Source organism: Haematobia irritans, chromosome 2 (assembly GCF_050003625.1).
Source record: "Haematobia irritans isolate KBUSLIRL chromosome 2, ASM5000362v1, whole genome shotgun sequence".
Classification (NCBI taxonomy): domain Eukaryota; kingdom Metazoa; phylum Arthropoda; class Insecta; order Diptera; family Muscidae; genus Haematobia; species Haematobia irritans.
The window spans coordinates 121,381,365-121,402,114 of record NC_134398.1 but is presented as its reverse complement, the minus strand read 5'-3'; the positions used below and the strand labels follow the sequence as shown (position 1 = coordinate 121,402,114).

At 32.1% G+C, this 20,750-nt stretch overlaps 1 protein-coding gene across 2 annotated transcripts in view; it reads left to right on the top strand.

Moving 5' to 3' along the window:
* Positions 1-20,750, top strand: part of LOC142226142 (uncharacterized) — a 96,895-nt gene that overhangs the window by 69,560 nt on the left and 6,585 nt on the right. For both annotated transcript variants that reach the window (XM_075296035.1, XM_075296036.1), the window contains 2 exons: positions 4,619-6,233; positions 11,242-11,535. In XM_075296035.1, coding sequence (XP_075152150.1) covers positions 5,675-6,233; positions 11,242-11,535 — 853 coding nt within the window. In that variant the 5' untranslated portion in view covers positions 4,619-5,674. The remainder of the gene's footprint in view (positions 1-4,618; positions 6,234-11,241; positions 11,536-20,750) is intronic.

The window sequence follows — 20,750 nt, the reverse complement described above, 5'->3', positions numbered from 1 at the left end:
ATCCCCGCTGACTCCATCTGTAACCTGTTTCACCCAAACACCGTTTATTTAAATTTTCCACTTGATTTTGTTAAAATAAACTACCTTTATTTAATATTCCTTGGAATTAAATTCCATTAACATTGAGTGGCAAATACATTGATATAAAGGCATATTATTGTATATTTTCAGTATTACAAAAACAACAATGTCAGCTTCTATACAAATATGGTTTCTGATGCAATTCGTAATCCAAGTATGACGTGTAGTCCAATTATTCTGAATTTTTTGTGTAATCAAAACTTGTTGTCAAATAATCCGTCTCCATTCACTAATCAAAGAATGAAACCTAGATTATATCAGCAACAACACGATTCTCACGTTTCTAAATTATTACCGACGGTATAAAATTCCGTTCCGTTTCTCTTCGAAAATTTCTTATGACCTCTGAAAGTATTCACTTTGACCAAAATCTTTTCCTCTTACCTAAAAATTTCACTAATTCGGAATACATATCGAAGAAAAATATCAGTGCTTCTTCGACAAAATAAAACACTCTAGTCTTGATTATAATCACTGCTGATAAATTTTATTATTGAATGCAATAATGAAAGAAAATACAAAACGCACCTCTAAATTGCTCTGCCGGGAAAGTAAGGCTATCAGACAGTGCGCTGGAATCTGGTTCGAAGGACCAATGTATAGATAGTAAGCACCTCAACGGGGAGACGACAAGCCACCTTTTGGTATTCCCTTGAGAGTAGAATGGCAATAGCTCGTCAAAACAATAAACTCAATAAAAACCAATATAGCAGAAAATGAAAACAATGGAAAAAATATGAATTAGGATTTGGAAGAAATCCACGAAGGCGTATCAGTGTGGTGTTCGGAATTAGAAGGAAGGCATATTTTTATCAAGGAGCGGAAACTCAGAGAAGCAATATGCTAGCGGATATTAAGATAAATTCCGCGATAAGGCAGAAGCATTCGTTATTTCAAATCCTCGATAACCATTAATTTTTATCGACTTCATTTTAGGAATTTAAAATAATGTTAATTGTGCGGGTACGACGTAAACTGGGAAACAATTGTTACTTCCAAATATGAAGAAATATGGGTGTCCAAATAATCGGTTTATCCGAAAATTCCAATTTGACCTCAAAATTTCAAAAATTCGCAATTTTTCTAGAATTGATTTAGCATTTTTTTCAATAAAATTTAAATAATCTGTACCATTTTATTAACCCTTACTCTGTATTTAACATATTTGAAAAAAAAAGTTAAAATTACCCTTGAAAAATAGGAAAAAAGCGAATAATAATAGATTAAATTAAAAGAATTTCCTCAGTAGTTAAAATAAAGAACATCTCTGGGAGGATATTTTTGGAGGTGCTTTTAAAGTTATGCCCAAGATATATTTAGGAAGGTAGTTTCAAGCTATCAGGTGATTACAATTTTTTCATTTGAGCAGAACTTTGATTGTCGGTTTTGGCTTAATGCCATAGGCGTAGCTAAAGGGGTTTTATGGGTTTGTAATCTCCCCCTACCAAATACCATGCAGTATTTCTTCAAACTATGATTATATACCATTGAATTAAATATTCTGGTTGAAGAATTTATTTTTTTCTCTTTTTGAGGTATCTTCACAATGAGCACACATTGTAACTTTTACCCAGTACGATGTTGTTGCTAGCTACGCCAATGTTTAATTGGCAATTGTGACAAATAAAAATAAAAATTCAAAATAAAATTATTTTATACTAAAATTTTGAAATTTTCAATTTGCTTTAAATTTGTGACAGAAAAGTATCGAAATAAATTATCCTGATAATTGATGGTTCCGAATTACTACGAACCGTAACACATTTCCTCATATTTCGAAGCATACATCGATACATTTCCAGATTTTCTCTATTTTAAATTTCTCACTTGTTGAGCAAATTGTTCAACAAGTGCGACTGACATTTTTGTTTTTGTAAAACTGAAACTACATTATTCAATCAGCCTTGGTTATGCCTTTAGAAGTATGTACTTCCAATGTTTTTGCCGAATTGTCATAAAATGAACATTTTAAAACAGACTAAGACAACGTGGTATACAAATTGAATAGTTTTATTTAATTTCTATGAAGCGTGACGCTGAAAATACTAATTTACTGATGGTAGATGTCGGACTATACGTCTCCAGTGCATTATATATACTCAAAGAAAATTTTTCTTATCTGAGGAGCGAAATTTTAAAGAAACTTTTGAAAACAAAAATTTTAATTAGAAGCTAATAAAAAAGATTTGTGCCAGTCGTCACAACGCTTTTAACAAATTCGGGGTTATTTGCTCTTAAAGAAAGAACTTTACAACAAAGCGGAATTTCTTTTGAGGAAAATTTTGTTTCGAAGAAAATTACTTATCTCAGTTTTGTCGAAGAATGCGAAATCATAGTTAGAGAGTGGTATAGTAAAAAATTAAAAAGTTTGTTAAAGATCAACAAGTATATACGGCCGTAAGTTCGGCCAGGCCGAATCTTATATATCCTCCACCATGGATGACGAAGAAACTTCTACGAAAGACTGTCATCTACAATCGAATTACTTGCGTTGTGGTAATACTTACCGATGGCAAGGTATCTTAAAACTTGTTAACATCGTTTTCTAAATTTTGAGTTAGTCCATACGTGGTAGGTATATATTAGACAAAATATGTATATATAGGTAAGTCTACAAATAATTACGAATCGATATGGACTTTTGCACGGTACGTAGAGAGCCAGAATTGAAATATGGGGGTCGCTTATATGGGGACTATATACAATTATGAACTTGATATGGACCTTTTTGTGTGTGATTGGGGATCGATTTATCTGAGGGCTATATATAACTATAGAGCGATATGGACCTAGTTAGGCATGGTTGTTAACAGCCATATACTTGCACAATGTACCAAATTTCAACTGACTCGGATGAAATTTGCTCCTCCAAGAGGCTCCAAAACCAAATCTCGGGATCGGTTTATATGGGGGCAATATATGATTATGGACAGATATGGACCACTTTTGACATGGATGTTAAATATCATATACTAACACCACGTACCAAATTTCAACCAGTTCGGATGAATTTTGCTTCTCCAAGAGGCTCCAAAACCAAATCTCGGGATCGGTTTATATAGGGACTGATATGAACCAATTCCTGCATGGTTGTTGGATAGCATATACTAACATCACGTACCAAATTTCAACCGAATCGGATGAATGCTCTTCCAAGGGGCTCCGGAGGTCAAATCTGGTGATCGGTTTATATGGGGGCTGTATATAATTATGGACCGATTTCGACCAATTTTTGTATGGGTGTTTGCGGCCACATATTAACACCACGTACCAAATTTCAACTGGTTATATATAATTATGGACCGATGTGGACCAATTTTTACATAGTTGTTAGAGACTATATACATACACCATGTACCAAATTTCAGCCGGATCGGATGAAATTTGCTTCTCTTAGAGGCTCCGCAAGCCAAATAGATAGATCGGTTTATATGGGGGCTATATATAATTATGGACCGATGTGGACCAATTTTTGCATGGTTATTAGAGACCATATACTAACACCATGTACCAAATTTCAGCCGGATCGGATGAAATTTACTTCTCTTAGAGGCTCCACAAGCCAAATCGGGGGATCAGTTTATATGGGTGCTATATATAATTATGGACCGATGTGGACCAATTTTTGCATGGTTATTAGAGACCATATACTAACACCATGTACCAAATGTCAGCCGGATCGGATGAAATTTGCTTCCCTTAGAGGCTCCGCAAGCCCAATCTAACTCAGAATTTCACCACGACCCAGAATATATGTACTTTATGGGGTCTTAGAGCAATATTTCGATGTGTTACAAACGGAATGACAAAGTTAATATACCCCCATCCTATGGTGGAGGGTATAAAAAGTTAGACTTTGGAAGAAACATATGACAAAGTATATAGAATGTTCATTGAAATACAGAAAACCGATTAACCGAAAATCTCAATTATTTACTATCCGGTTTGGGTTTGTGTAATTGGATCCGATTAACCGGTGTCGGGTTTTGGCACCCTAGTTACGATTCACATGAATAATTGAACTAATTATTATCATCAATCAGGACCACAATTTTTTCGACACTTTTCTGTCATCATTAAATTCAATATTTCAAAATGTTTGGCATAAAATAATTTTATTTTCTAATCTTTATTTGTGTGAGTTCCCATTGGCGTAGCTAGCTACTTCCTCATAGGAGTTAAGAACTACGATGTTTGCGCTTTATTAATATGCCTCAAAAAAAACAAACTGGAGTAGATGAAAAGAACACATAATTCTTAAATCGTAGTTTCAAGAAATAGAACGCATTGTGTTTGGTTGGGTTAGATGACAATCCCAAAAAACCCCTAGCTACTACGCCAGTGTCATTAATGACACCTATTCTTCATATAAACAAAAACTGACAATGGAACTAGCAACCGGCAATGAAAAATTTGTAATCAGCTGATACCTTGAAAATGCCTTGATTAGTGTGAATCATTTTTTTATTTAGAAAATTAAAAAATAACGTCACTTATTAAACTTTTTCTGTAAATACGTATTCATCATTTCTTTTAGATTCCCAACAAATATGTAAATGAAACCGGTCAGCTCGATCCATCCAGAAGTATCGAAAAAAAAAAAGATTTTGCTGAGAGCTAAGGAAGCTATAGACAGCGAGTCAAACGACTACAATCTTTGAAAAGAAACAAAAAAATCAAACTTAAAACCTATGAGACTGAGCATGCGCAGCTTAATCAACTAGATCCACCACAGCAATAATAATTACGAACCAGCCATCCAACCAAAGGCCGCATACAGCAGTAATAACGCTTGGATATTAATGAGAGTAAAGAGTAGAAGATAAATAAGAAACAAAAAAACAATTGACCACTCCAAAAGCAAATAATGTACAAAGTTTATTAACAATCAACCAAACGCCAACGATAACACTCATCTCGAAGACCAATTCATTCCTCTGAAAGACTTTCAACCGAGTCCATAGTCTTTGCCACTTCGACATCTGAAAAGATAAACGAGAAAACTTTGAAGAAGAGCCAGAATAACTAGTCATTGAATTGCTATAGAGAATTTAAATTTAAGTGAAGCTTTCCTCCTTTGTGGCCTCTCTTCTCACCTACTGGCTCTTTTTATCGAACATCTGGTTATCTCACAAAAACAGAAAAGAAATAATCACCTTACCCCAGTGTGCGAGTGTGTCTGTGAGATGTAACGAACAATTGAAGAAAACAAAAATTGCAAAAAACTTAAGCAGCCCATATTTTGCCAGTGTCCCACAGAATCACTACCGCAAAAGAAACGATATAATATTCCAAAACCATAGAGGCATATACTCGAAAACAACGGAAACGTTAACGCTATCATTCTTACCCTCCACTTGCCTCCGTCCTCATGCAGAATCGATGGTGGTGGCTTGGCAGTTGTTTTGGCGTTATCATCTCCTTTTTCGCATCATCTTATTAAACAAACAAATCTCTTTTGTTGTCGCGTCGTCCATCATAGCCCATCAACATCATCATTGTTGTCGTCATCAGCATCATCTTCCGAACTAACTACAGCTAAAGCACATTAGCCGCAGCAGCATCAGCAGTTAGTAACGCCGATACTCTTGCCATGGCCAGCAGTATGCACAATACACGTTTGTTGAGATTTTTAATAGTGGTGACCATCGTTGTTCTAACCATATTCATCTATGCATCATATTCATCCACACAAACCTTATCGCCGCCACCCATGCGCAATCCAGCGGTTGCCTCACTGGTGGCCTTCTCAATGACAAATAATCGCAGCGGCAATAGCAACATTGAAGGTGCAATGGAGCCGAGTGCCTTAAATTCTTTGTCATCATCGGATGTTTTGCATAATAAAGCATCATCGAATGTGAAGAATAGCCGGGCGGTAATGCTAACGCATTACTCGAATTTACCACCGGGTGGCGGAGGTGGTATTAGCCATGGCAGTGATGCGATTTTAATTAAGAAGTTATCACATCACCGTGAGCCTACCATTGATGAGAATGCAATAGACGGTGGTGGTGATGAGACAGCAGTTGGAGGTGGTGCCATGACCGATGACCTTGTCGGTGATGATACAGCTTTGGAGCATTTTAACAATAATAACAATGATCTTTTGCAAGAGGAACAGTATGTGCAATCTGTTGACAACAATTTGGGTAAGTCTAAATTTTTATTATAAATCTTTGGATTTAAAATAGGTGGACTTGAACCATAACAATTTGTTACCCCACTATATTTGTATTATACGTGATGGAGATATTAAAATCGGGTATCGATTAAGTGTGGACTTTTTGGATTTTTTTTGACAGTGGCAAAATTTATACACACAAACAAATAATTCATTTATATTATGAATAGTGTTCACAAATATGTTAATATGTTACAATATATTATGTTTAAGACATAAAATGCTTGTAAATATAAAATGCTTGGATGCAAACATATATTAATTTAGAAATAGCCTATAAACATATATATGTTTAGCAAGAGAGACCTACAGAGTATGCTGCAAGTAAAATAATGGAAGTAACCAAATGGCGCATTATAAATATATATACACCATAGAAAATTTCATTAAAATTTTTTCTACCAGTGTATGCTAAGTCGAAACATAATATGTTTGAACAATACAAACAATATTTTGTTTGAACCAATCCTGAAAATATATATGCTTGAAGCAAAATGTGTTTGGGGTATATGTTGCAGAAGCGATTTTTTTTTGAGGGTGTAGTAGAATTAACATTGTAACTATGCATGCCAAATTTCGTTAAAATCGGTTCAGATTTACATATAGCTCCCATATATATGTTTTCTGATTTCGGCAGAAATTGCCAAAATACCAACATTTTCTTTGTAAACTCGAAAACTTGTAAAAATGACTTTTAAATTAAATTTTCCTATACTTCTACGAGGGCAGTTCGGAAACTTCTTAGCCTAGCACAAAAAGCTCGGTATAAACAGAAAAAAGTTAAGTGTTTTGGAAACTTCCATCTCTGTTATGAACACACTGAAGCTGGAGGAAGTGCCCCAAAGAAGGCAAAAACAATTCAATCGGCTGGTAAGGTTATGGCAACGGTGTTTGGGACTTCAAAGGTATTTTATTGATTGACTATCTGCAAAAGGGTAAAACAATAAATTCCAGAGTACTATTGCAACCTTTTGGATCAATTAATGTACAAATTCGAGAAAAACGTCCTGGCTTACAACACAAAAAAATAATTTTTCATCAAGACAACGCACCAGCGCACAAGAGTGTTTTAACAATGGCTAAAATCAACGAATTAAAGTTCGAGTTGCTTGACCACCCACCTTATTCTCCTGATTTAGCACTCAGTGACTTTTACTTGTTCCCAAATCTAAAAAATTCCTTGCTGGCAAACGTTTTACCTCAAATGAAGATGCAATTACAGTTGTAAACCACTATTTTGAAGACCTTGAGGAAAACTATTTTAATCAAAGGATAGAACTGCTAGAAAAGCGTTGGACTAAGTGTATTGAAGTTTCAGGAGATTATATTGAAAAATAAAAATATTTTTGAAAAACTTACTATTCTCGTTCATTGATAGGCTAAGAAGTTTCCGAACCGCCCTCGTAATACATATCTATCGACCGATAAATCATAAGTACACGTTTTCGAAGTTGCCAAAAGATTGCTTCAGATTTAAATGTTTGCCATTAGCCGTTAAATTTTAAGTCTATAGATTTGGTAGAAGTCTAACAAATTTTGTCCATATCGAGTCAGATTTAAATGTATGTATATGAGAACAATATATAGCACCCAACACTTTTGACGGATTTGATATGGTATCGAAAATGTGGATCTACAAAGTGGTGCAGGGTACACGCAAAGAAAAAAAACGTTTGGAAAACGTGTACCGAAAACGTTTTTCTTTTGTTACGAATTTTTTGAATTGCTTCGAAAATTTTAAACTTTTATCACCAAAACAAAATCGTTTGTTACAAAATTTTTATTTTTTCAATAAAAAAAGTTATTTTTGAAACAACAACATAGTCCATTTCGTTTATATCAAACACTGTTCTTTTCTGGTTTTAGGTCTTTAATAAGACACATTTTACAGTTCAAAATTTAATATACTACAATGTAATGTTGAACATTTTTTCGGAATCTTCCGAACATATCTGGAATAAAAAACAAAAAAAACTTTGGTCGAAGCAGGGATCAAAGGATAGAACTGCTAGAAAAGCGTTGGACTAAGTGTATTGAAGTTTCAGGAGATTATATTGAAAAATAAAAATATTTTTGAAAAACTAACTATTCTCGTTCATTGATAGGCTAAGAAGTTTCCGAACCGCCCTCGTAATACATATCTATCGACCGATAAATCATAAGTACACGTTTTCGAAGTTGCCAAAAGATTGCTTCAGATTTAAATGTTTGCCATTAGCCGTTAAATTTTAAGTCTATAGATTTGGTAGAAGTCTAACAAATTTTGTCCATATCGAGTCAGATTTAAATGTATGTATATGAGAACAATATATAGCACCCAACACTTTTGACGGATTTGATATGGTATCGAAAATGTGGATCTACAAAGTGGTGCAGGGTACACGCAAAGAAAAAAAAACGTTTGGAAAACGTGTACCGAAAACGTTTTTCTTTTGTTACGAATTTTTTGAATTGCTTCGAAAATTTTAAACTTTTATCACCAAAACAAAATCGTTTGTTACAAAATTTTTATTTTTTCAATAAAAAAAGTTATTTTTGAAACAACAACATAGTCCATTTCGTTTATATCAAACACTGTTCTTTTCTGGTTTTAGGTCTTTAATAAGACACATTTTACAGTTCAAAATTTAATATACTACAATGTAATGTTGAACATTTTTTTCGGAATCTTCCGAACATATCTGGAATAAAAAACAAAAAAAACTTTGGTCGAAGCAGGGATCGAACCCACGACCCTTGGCATGCAAGTCGGACGTAGCAACCACTGCTCCACGGTGCCAAACTAAATGTTTGTTTCTGTTAAATAAACTTTGTTTATTCGGTTCGTGGGCGCCGCAAGCTATGCTATATAAATATAACTTATATGGATATTTATCTATTGATGACCATAACAGGTACATAGCTCAGTGGTTAGTATGTTGGCTGACAAAGTGCATGGTCCGCGGTTCGATTCTCCGTCCAAGCGAAAGGTAAAAAATGTTTAAAATTTATAAAATCGTATAATTTCTTCTACATTGTTGGTATTACAGGAAAAGGTGTTAAGAACTAAAAAACCTCGTGGATGTGAGAAAGATGTGAGGGAAAATGCAATTAGCAAGAAAACAATGTTTTTTTTTTTAGTTTGTCTTTATGAAATTGTTTTTACATCCTGGAAAAGAATAAACGTTTATCACAAAAAGTATATTCTTTTTTTCCAAATACACTTCCTTACAGCGAAAAGCAAATGAGAAACGAACTTTGTTTGTCTAAAATTTCGTTTGAGAGGAAAGAAATTGTCGACCTCGCCCGACTTTAGACTTTCCTTGTTCTTTTTGATTTTTTCGCTCTAATGGTTACTTATGCATACACAATACATGAATATATCGCAAACAGAGAATGAAAATTCTATAAATGAGATCTGTATTCTTATTTCAATTTTATTGATCCTAGAATTAAAGCCAGATAGATCGCTAAAAACGTCTTTATTTTAAAGAAGTCACATCTTTGGCTCGGAATCAATACCAAAATCCTTAAGGGAAGGATCCAAATCTTTGGATCAAAGTAAACCCTTTTTGTTATTGTAGAAACATCTTTGCAAATTGGCTAATATATTTGTCCTGAGACACGCGAGTACTAATGAAAAAAGTTAGTTAATTGACAACCAAATGAGATGTTTTTTATTCTACTTAAAAATAACACTTGTAGCTTTCGATATCGACACTGTTACACGAACAAAACCAAAAACAACACTGATCGTCAGTTCTTAAACATTTGAAGTTGCCTATAGGCAACTTTGGGCCCGGAAGGGTTTTATGACATCATCAGCACATCATTTTTTTGTCGTTTTCGAAGCACTGTGCGGCGGTGAGTTAGTAGATTAATTTGATTTTAATTTATGGTTAACATATTTATGAAGAACTTTGATATTACATGATGAAATCAAAGGGAAAAACGTATTAACTAAGATTTGTGTCCTAGTATAATGTCCACTAAAATTAAATTTGAATGTGAATTGGGTTTTAAATATATTCTTCGTATAATTCTTCACTTCTTACGCTAGGAAACGCATTTGTGAGAAGTCAAAATCTATGGAGCAGGGGAATTTTTTTTCAGTACCGAACCGATTTTCCATCTGCGAATGGCAAGAAAACTGTCATGGTCGAAATGTGAGCGGCGAGCGTAGAAAAAATGTTTATGGCGTATTTTGTCTAGTTAGTGTTACATTTGTGACTTTATCAAATCGCATATTGCAATAAAAAAATAGAATACCTCATTGTGTGTAAAACTTCAAACGAATAAAATAAATCGAAAAAAAAAATAAAAACCGAGCGGAACCCGTCGACTGATGCTAAATAACGGTTTTGAAATCATTACCTTACACTCAAAAAGCGAGCGTTAATGGCAACTGAACTTTATTTTAGTTCATGAAGATTAGTTGATTTTTGTTAAATTTTGCCCAATGTGAGCAAATGTTCCTTATTTGAATAATTTTTGCTAACTTTAATGACAAGAACTAAAAATAAAAAAATAAAGTTGTATATAAATATAGTGTACAATTTTACTAAAAAATAAAATACTTCATATTTTCCTAAAATTGAAAAAGTTTGCTTAAATTTAGTTCATAAGTCTCTCAAATGAGTAAATTTTACTTGAACATCGTACAACGCTAAAGACTTTTTAACAATTTTTAAATCCAATTGTTTTCCTTCAACATATGACATTTTATTAAACAACAGAAAAAAGTTTATTATTTTTAATGAATTTTCTTCAGTTTTGAAAAAAACGTATTTACTTATTTGCAACATGCTGTTAAAAATTTATTAAAAATTTCTAAAATAAAGTTACATTTTCTTTCATGGTGGGTTCACTTTTTTGGGTATTGGATAAGCCACAGGAAGAGGTACAGATGTATAGGTCGTTTTTCTTTTAAAATTAAAGTTATTTTATATTGTATATGAATTTTCTTTTGTAACAATTTTGTTCTTTTCTATTTTCAGTGAATATAAATAATTCTGTTTCATCTGTCGGTACCGGTGTAGCATCCGGTACCGGCGAAGTTAAACAACAAAAATCATCTGAAGACCTCAAACAACAATCCCACTCAAATAATCCACATCAACAACAAAACCAACAACAACCGTCTCAGAGTAATAACAACAATCTCAATAAAATCCCTGACTCAGACGTCCTGATACCAACATCCAATTTACAAAAGTTTATCGAGAGCGCTGACAAAATATTGAAAAATATCACAAATCAGCAACAACTAGCGGTAACTAGTGATACTAAAAGTGAGTATATCTTTCGTTTTTGGATTTCTGATCTTCAGAACACTATTTGCATTTTTTTGTAGACATTTTTGAGCTTTAAAACCCTACTTCCTACACACACACACAAAAAAAATACGAAAATTTTTCCAATTAAAGACTTAATTGAGTTTGTTGAATTAAAAATTTAATCGATTCAATTAATTGAAACAAAAATCAATCAGAAAAATTAATAGTATCAATTACTTTTTTAATTGAATCAATTAATTTTTTGTTTGACTCTCAATTAATTATTTAATTGATACTATCATTTCTGTGATTGAAGACATTTCAATTAAAAGTTAATTGGATCAATTAATTTCGTGATTGAACACAAAAAATATGTTTTCGTGTGCACACAAGTAATGCATACGTCAAGCATATCTATTTATAGACCAGATTGAAATGCTCTTGTAGGCAGATTGAAATGCTATTGCAACCAAAAGTTTGCAATAGTACTCTGAATTTATTGTTTTACCCTTTTGCATAATCAATAAAATACCTTTGAAGTCCCAAAAAACCGTTGCCATAACCTTACCAGCCGATTGAATTGTTTTTGCCTTCTTTAGGGCACTTCCTCCAGCTTCAGTCCATTGTTTGGATTGTTCTTTTGTCTCTGGAGTATAGTGGTGGATCCATGCCTCATCAACAGTTATGAAACGACGCTTAAAATCCATTTTAGTTCGCTTAAAATGATCCAAACAAGCTTGAAAAATGCTCATTCTTATGCGTCCATTGAAAAAAAATTGCGGATGCGTCTTTTTTTAACACCTGTTTCCAACGATAATTGATAATAACAAGATTAAGCCTTGTGCTCTTATAAAGAGAAAACAAATGTCAAGGTGTAGAGGGCTATGAGAAAAAAATTGTTTTATTTGTCAATTTTTTCAAAGGCAGCTCTGCCCAGGAATAAATTAAAACAGCAATATTCACTTAAAACCATAATAAATATTCGCTTTAACACACATACGTTTTATTTTAATTTTCTATAATCGTTTTGGTATTGCTTTTATGGGTTTTAATTCAAAAATTTATGAAAAACACAAATGTTATGATATTTTCAGACGCAAACGGCATTACATTTGAGAGACACGTCGACGCAAACTTCATGATAATTTGTTGGCAGAGTCCTCTGGTGCTTCAGTTTTGCAATGACAAGAATGCGTCTTCTTCTAATTTGTCTATGTGTCTCTATATGAAGGAGTTGCCAGATCGAAACAAAATTTAACATGTGTTCATAACAGAGATGGAAGTTTCCAAAACACTTAACTTTTTTCTGTTTATACCGCGCTTTTTGTGCTAAGAAGTTTCCGAACTGCCCTCGTATTATTGAAGTCGCCTTTATAGTCGATGATTCTTTGTAACTTCACTATAAAGCTAAAACGTATTCAGAAATAGGAAATTTTTAAAGGCTTTATTTAAAGACGCTTTTGGCCTTAACAAATGCATAATTTGTACGTGAAATCGAATTTGAATTTCAATGTGGGCTTAATATGTCTAGGGAGGACTTCGATATGACATAAAGAAAAAAGACAGAAAAACTTATAAATCAAGATTTGTGTCCTAATATAAAGAACGCAAATTTTAAAGGGAATTGCTTCTTAAATACATCCCTAGTGCAATTATTTGCTTCTTTGGATCGGAATCAATACAAAATCATTAGTGGGAAAACAAAATCTTTAGAATCGGGCAAGCATTTTCCAGTACTGTGCTGTACGAAGTACATATAGCATACCCTTAAACATGTAAAGATATAATGGCTTATTTATTAATCTAACATTACTCATTTTTTTTATGGAAAATTGTTTTATGGTGTTATAGAAAATGTTGTCCGAAATGAGGAGGAAGACAGCTGCTTCGGATTCACACATCGTCATCAGTTATTGGACAATCTACACATTTCAATTATTGGACTATATTGCTAAAGCGTTCTTCTAATTACTTAGAACGAGCATGTTCAAAACTCAAGTTTTCTTCAAAAACACGTCAAATTTAGAATGTGAACCCCCTTAATTTTGAATATGCTCTGACTAAACACACTCTATTCAAAATATCAATTTATTGAAATAAATTTCATAAAAAACGAATAAACAAAGGCTTTGAAGAATATAGGGATGTGAAAATAGCTTAAAAAATATTTTCCCTTTACCTTTGAACAAAGATTGAATATATTTGAATGTTGAGTAAATTCGAATTTCGAGTTTCCATGGCAACTGTCAAACTAAAACATCTCAATTCGGTGTGAACGGTGAAATGTTTTACACAGAGTAGGAAATACAAGAGGACGAATAGGTCTCTTCTGAAAAGAAAAAAAATGTCAGCTGTATAGATGTCAAACAATTTCAAATTGTGTGCCAAAAAAATTAACAGAATGAAAACATTTATAAAAAAGAACGTTTGTTATTACAAAGTAGTTTTTTGTCATAAAACTGCATTAAAATTAATTAATATACGGTCAATTTGAAATTAGGAACGTGCTGGACCGCGTGTTAGAATAGATTTCCAGCAGAAGGAATCCCAAAGTATCAATTTTAAACTGATAATAGGATGTAAACTAAACAGACGATTTGATGCTCATATTTATCCAAAAGTTTTTGATATGGAAAAATATGAAGTTTTTAACAATTTTAATTGGTTTGAAATGTTTCTGGAAACTTTTTCTTGTCGATAAGCCACTCATTTTTCATCGGTCAGCTTCTTAATGTCTCCAAGAATGTAGCATCCAAAGATTTTAATTTTCTGCAAAGAGATTTAAGTTTAGTGACTTCTCTAAGGTGTTGATTTAATTTTTCATATTGATTTACCAATTATTATAAACTATTTGAAGCAATTCCAGTTTTCAAGAACGTAGAATCCATACTTTTAGTTTAGTTTAGTTTTCAGAACACGAGAATTTGCGTGATTCACGACAAACCTCATGACTCGCTGCAGTTACTGATCAGTAAGTTATATTCATAACTCACGACGGAATCATTAGCAAAATTCAAATATGATTCACAATCAAACGGACGGACGATTTTTTTTCTGTCTCTGTCTTAACGTGGATGTGAATTTTATCGTGAACGCCAATTTTATCGTGAGGGTGAATTGGATCGTGAACGTGAATTTTAATCGTGAGCGTGATTTCGGAGAAATTTTACTCACGTAAATCACAAACACAATTTGATTTTTGCCCATGCACGACACATTTTTGTTTAGTCCCGTTCACGCACATTCACTAGATTTAGTTTAAATTTCATTCACGGCTTGGCGTGAATCATGCGAGATTTACGAAAATGTTTTGTTTTCTTTTTGTTCTGACCCCATGCCAGTTTAACTGGCGGTCTAAAAAACCAAAGTATAGTAAAGCGACAATATTCGTGCTAATCCACCAGTATGTTTCCAAGAAGGCAGATATCTTTGGCTTCTTCCCTTTTTACGATTCCTTTCAAATTCCTCCTCAGCACTGCAGATATGTCTTCCACATCTTTGCCATATTCCTCGTCACTGGGACATCCAAATCGAATCTCAAAATTTGTTTAATATCATTGTTTTTCAAACCTTTTTTCTCTAGGTCCCATGTCCAAAAATATGTAATTTTACTACCACAATTGCCCAAAGTTGCCTGTGGGCAACTTTTCAATTTTAAAAATTTCTCACTTGTTGTTTTTTTGCAATTCTAAGATTTGACTTCCACAAATATTTTATTTGATATGTACTACAACAGATTTAATAAAAACTTTCAATACTTTTGTTATAATTTTTGAAAAAAATGTCATTTATAAAAATCGTTTTCCAAATTCGCAAATATTTTTTTCTTGAGGCACGTACATATTAATGAAAAAATGTTTGCTAATTGACAACCAAATTAACTGATTTTTCGTTAATCTTGAAGAAAACACTTGTAGCTTTCGATACCGCTACAGTGTTATGAACAAAAACAACGCTGACAGTGAGTCTCAAAACACAAAAAGTTGCCCACAGGCAACTTTAGGGTCGAAAGGGTTAAAGTTTTATTTCATTTTTTATTTTCACTTACCTATTATTATAAAGTATTATTGGGAGTAAATTTAGTTATTTGTCTAAACTTTTCCAATGTTTCTATTTCTTCCAATTGACCACGAACTTCGTTGCACAAACAAGTATTGAAAACCGCATGGTTTTTTCGTTGAATTTTGGGTTAGTGTTTTGTCAAAGTATTCTCTTATTATCTTCAACACCTTTTTAAAGATTTCGTCAACATTTTGGCAAATTGGAAGCAATTCATATACAATTTGAAGAGATATTGAAGATGAGCTTTTTCAAGTCAAGTTGAATTTATATTGAAAATTATATTTACCCTCAAACTGAAAAGTTGTTGCATTTGAAAAACGCTCATCCTGTGTTTATTGCACTGAAAAAAATATTGACCTAATATGGAAGATAATGCAACTTACAAAATTCTTTAAAATAATGACATTTTAATTAAAAGAAATTTTATAATTCTTGCTTCAAAAATTTTTTTCATTAAATTTAGGACACAAATCTTGAAATTTTTCGTCCCTCTGTTGTAGTTGTAGATCTTTGAAGTAAGACAAATGTTCCTTAAAATAAAGAAAATCATTTTCAATTTAAAGAAATCGTCTTTAACTCAACTGACATATTGAATTTTTAAATTCAAGATAAAAATATTTCAAATATAGGCTAAGACTTATTTTAAGGATTTGCATCTTTGGTTTAAAGTTTTTTTTTAGCATTAATAAAACAGTTTTTACTTTGAAGTACTTGGCATAATTTGGATTTTGGAACTGGAATTTGTTTGTACATGAATACCTTTATTAATATATCGCAAACAGAGAATAAAAATTCGATAAATGCCAAATTTTATCCAATTTTAATTTTATCGATCCTAGATTTAAAGCCAGGGAGGCCCCTAAAAAATGTCTTCATTTTAAAGAAGCCGCATCTTTGGCTCGGAATCAATACAAAAATCCTTAAAAGAAGGTCAAAATCTTTGGATCCAAGTAAACTTTTTTTAGTGTGGGTAAGGAAATTACAATTTCACTACTCCTGCTTAATCAAAAGTTGACCTCCCATCATTTTACTACCCCTGCTTATTCAAAATTTGTTATACACAACTTTTGATCCAATTAATTTTAAATGTCTTCAATCGCAGAAATGATAGTATCAATCGCCAAATTCAATTAAAAAAATAAAAGATCTAATTAAAAAATTTTTTGGTACTAGTAATTTTCGCGATTGATTTTTTTAGTTACAAAATTTGTTGAATCAATTAAATTTTTAATTGAATATTTTTATAAATAAATAAATATTTTAATTGGAAATATTTTGATGAAAATTTTTTTTGTGTGTAGAAATCCCAACAGTTGTTTTGTTTTGTAAACGAACAATTTAAGAATAAAACTGTACTTTTTTTTTGAGTTCAAAATCGGACGTCTGTATTGAAAACAAAAACAATGAAAACTACACTGAAAAAAAGCATACCCGGTTCCAAAGATTTTGTCTTTACTTTAAAAAATTTGGTATTGATTCCGAGCCAAAGATGCGGAGAATACAAGTAAGGATACTTTTAAGACACATTTTTCTTTTAAATTTGGATTTTGTGTTCTCGCTTCTAGGAAGCAAATTTTAAGTTTTCGCTTTCTCAGCTTTTTTTCTTCATATGCTATCAAAGTCCTTTAAAAACGAGTTAACGACAACTTTATTTTCCAAATTTAGACTCTACTTAGCCCAAACATTTTTTCTTTCATGTTATGATACCCATTTTTAAGTCAAATCACTTAATTTTAAGGGCAATACGACTTCATTAAAAAGTTTATCGACTTTTGGACAAGGAAAAAACTTTATATTAGAGAAATGCGTCTTCTACGCTAAGCAAAATTTGCATTCGTATTTTAAAGACATGAAATCTTTGACCTCACGACAATATTTTTTTCAGTGTACATTCTCAATCAAAATAGTACCTTTTATACTTTTTCAAAAATTTGGATATTTCATACTTTTTTCGAGACACAATTCTCTTTTAGTTGATTTTTGCGTACTTGATTTTAAGAAGCAACTTTTAATTTACTCATTTTACAGTTTTTTTCTTCATGTACTATCAAAATCCTTTAAAAACGTGTAACGAAATCTTAAATTTCCAAATTCAGACTTGACTGCAAATAGAAATGTTTCAAATGTTTCATGTAAAAATGTTTTTAAAATAAAGTATTGAAAAACATATCCTATTTTTGAACGCCCTTCTTTTCTATATAGTCAAGATACAAAAATCAACAAATTCAGGGATGATTTCATTATATTTGAAGAATTTTTCAGAATTATTAAAGTCAAATTGACCTTAGTCAAACAAAATTTTCTTTCATGTAAAGATACCTAGTTTTGCGTCAATTCATTTAACTATAACGACAAAACGACTTCATTGAAAAGTTTATCGACTTTTGGACAAGGAAAAAAATTTATATCAGAGAAATGCATTTTTATGCTAAGCAAAATTCTCACTCGTATTTTAAGGACATGTAATATTCGGCTTCACGACAATATGTTTTTCAGTGTACGCGGGAATGGGTCAAATACCGTCAGATTACATTGGAGCTTGCAAAAAGTGATGGAATCACACAAAATATTATGGTCTCGTTAGTATTGGTAACACTTAATGTCAGCTACCCTATACATATTTCATATCTCCAATTGTAATATATGGGCTACTGGACAGTTGTAACTGGTTGTACACATTGCCTTAAGCATCCTATTGCATTTTAATTAAGCGAAAAAGTAAATAAAATACATATTTGTCTATTAAACAAAATACACAGTGATAAAATGTCCCTTTTGCATTGAAAATCTGTATTTATTTTGCTATTTCAAGATATTTTATCTTATATCTATACAAAATTTCGCATTATTATTATTTTTTTTAAACAAAAACCAGAACGTATTGGTCGGGTTTACGTAAAAACAAACAAAAAATTAGTATCTCGTTGTAGTTGGCTGCTGATTAGACACAATTAGATATGTAAGCGTTGCTCGTTTGTACGTTATATCAGGAGAAAAACGGAAGTGTGATATCTACGATACGATGGCGGCTATGAATATGCACTAGACTATGACGGCGACATGAGACAACTTGGGAACGAATCATCTAATTAAATCCTAAACCGCACAACATTTGCCCAATGTTGTGTATTCCCCCTCTCCATTCTCCATTTGACAGAGAAAAAGATAAAACAGTGAGTACTAAGTACTAAGTAGGTGTGTATAGACATAATGAATGTCTTGGGAGATTAGGCATTAGGGTGCCATTTTAGTGGTATCTAATTTCATGATGGGTTTTACTTTCTAAATGAAACATTAAATATGAAAGAAACAGTTTGTTTATGTTAAAATACCAGAAAAATTGCAAAAAGTTCCAATTTATTAGTACAATAAAAATAGTAAAGTTGCACTCTTAGAAAAATATGTTTTTCATATGTTCCGATATAAACAAAATGTGTTTCGGGCACAATTTTAAAACACAATATATTTAAGTGCAAACATGTAATGTTCCTAAACTAACACTAAATGTTTGGGACATCTATGTTAATATGTTACAATATATTATGTTTGGGACATGAATGTTTCATAAAAATCATATGTGTGAATGCAAACATATATAAATTTACAAATTTCGACTAAACATACATATGTTTTGATATTTTATTCAAAGCGAGAATAGAGAAAGAAATAGAGATGGAAACCGGGAGAGTTGGCGAAAGATATCAACATAACACTGTGAAAGAATCAAAAGAGAACAATTTCTTTGAAACCGCTTGTATGTTGTTTCGGAAAACTGTTTTATGATAAGGCCAAAAATTTGATATGCTTAAGTCTAAATATTATTTAATTTGAATAAAAAGAATAGACATTCGGAACCAAGAGAATAGACATTTGAAAAACAAAAAGCATATGTTTTCACCTTGAGAGCAGCATTTTATGTATGTGTGGACATGTGTTTTGTTTATCATTTTGGCATTATGGGCACAATTTTTTCTTGGTTCGGTAAAAGAAATCAGAGGTCTTCATAAAAATAACGAAAGGGCGCTATACTCTTTTTAGAGTTGGGACAGTAAAATGAAATAAGGAGGAAAAAGTGAAAAATTACACAGTAAAATGTATAAAAACAAAGTTTAGTTCCTCTTTATTAATAAGTAGTCCACGAGGAGTTGACGGACACCTTCAAATATAAAAGCGGGCATTAAGTTCCAGTTTTGCAGCTAAAACAATTTAAAAAGTTTAAAGCGATGGTGTTAAATGCTATTAAAAAATTGTTCACGCCTAAATAAATTTATGTTTATATTATAAAATTATATATATATATATGTTTATACTCGACTCCACGTTCTTCTTTGAATTCCTTACAAATATTAAAGTTTTGTACCAAAAACAGTTTTTTGTTACAAAATTGTTATTTTTGCAATAAAAACATAATATTTTATCAATTTCGTTTATATCAAGCACTGTTACTGACTATAAATCTTTAATAACCCACATTTCGAAGTTTCATTATAAAAATTTAATATAGTATAAATATAAATGTGTAAATTAAAAAAAAAAAAAGAAAAGTGTTCGGTCGGAGCAGGGATTGAACCCACGACCCTTTGCATGCAAGGCAGACATGCTAACCACTGCTCCACGTGGCAAACAAATGTATGTTTCTGTTAAACAATGTTATGTTTGCATGGGCTCGTGGGCGCTGCAAACTATGCTATATAAATGTAACTTATAACGATAATTATCTGCTGGTGACCATAACAGCTACGTAGCCCCGTGGATAGTGTGTTGGCTTACAAACTGTATGGTCCTCGGTTCGATTCTCCGTGCAGGCGAAAGGTAAAATTTAAAAAATATATAAAAGTGAATAATTTCTTCAACATTATTTGTATTACAGAAAAAGGTGCCAAGAACTAAAATATTTCGTGGAAGCGAAAATTACAAGTATGTTAGGCAATGAGCACAATCGTCTTTGGGAAAAATTCTTCCAAGCATATAATATTTTTGGGCTCAAAATGCTTCCAAACATATAATATGTTCACATAAAACAAACATATTAATGTTTCGGCAGTATCCAATAATATATGTGCTTCCTGCAAACTATGTTTGGAACATATGTTAAAGAAGCGATTTTTTTTGAGGGTGTGGGTACTGTAATGAGAAATTATGGTAGATTGCCGTATTATTAATCCATT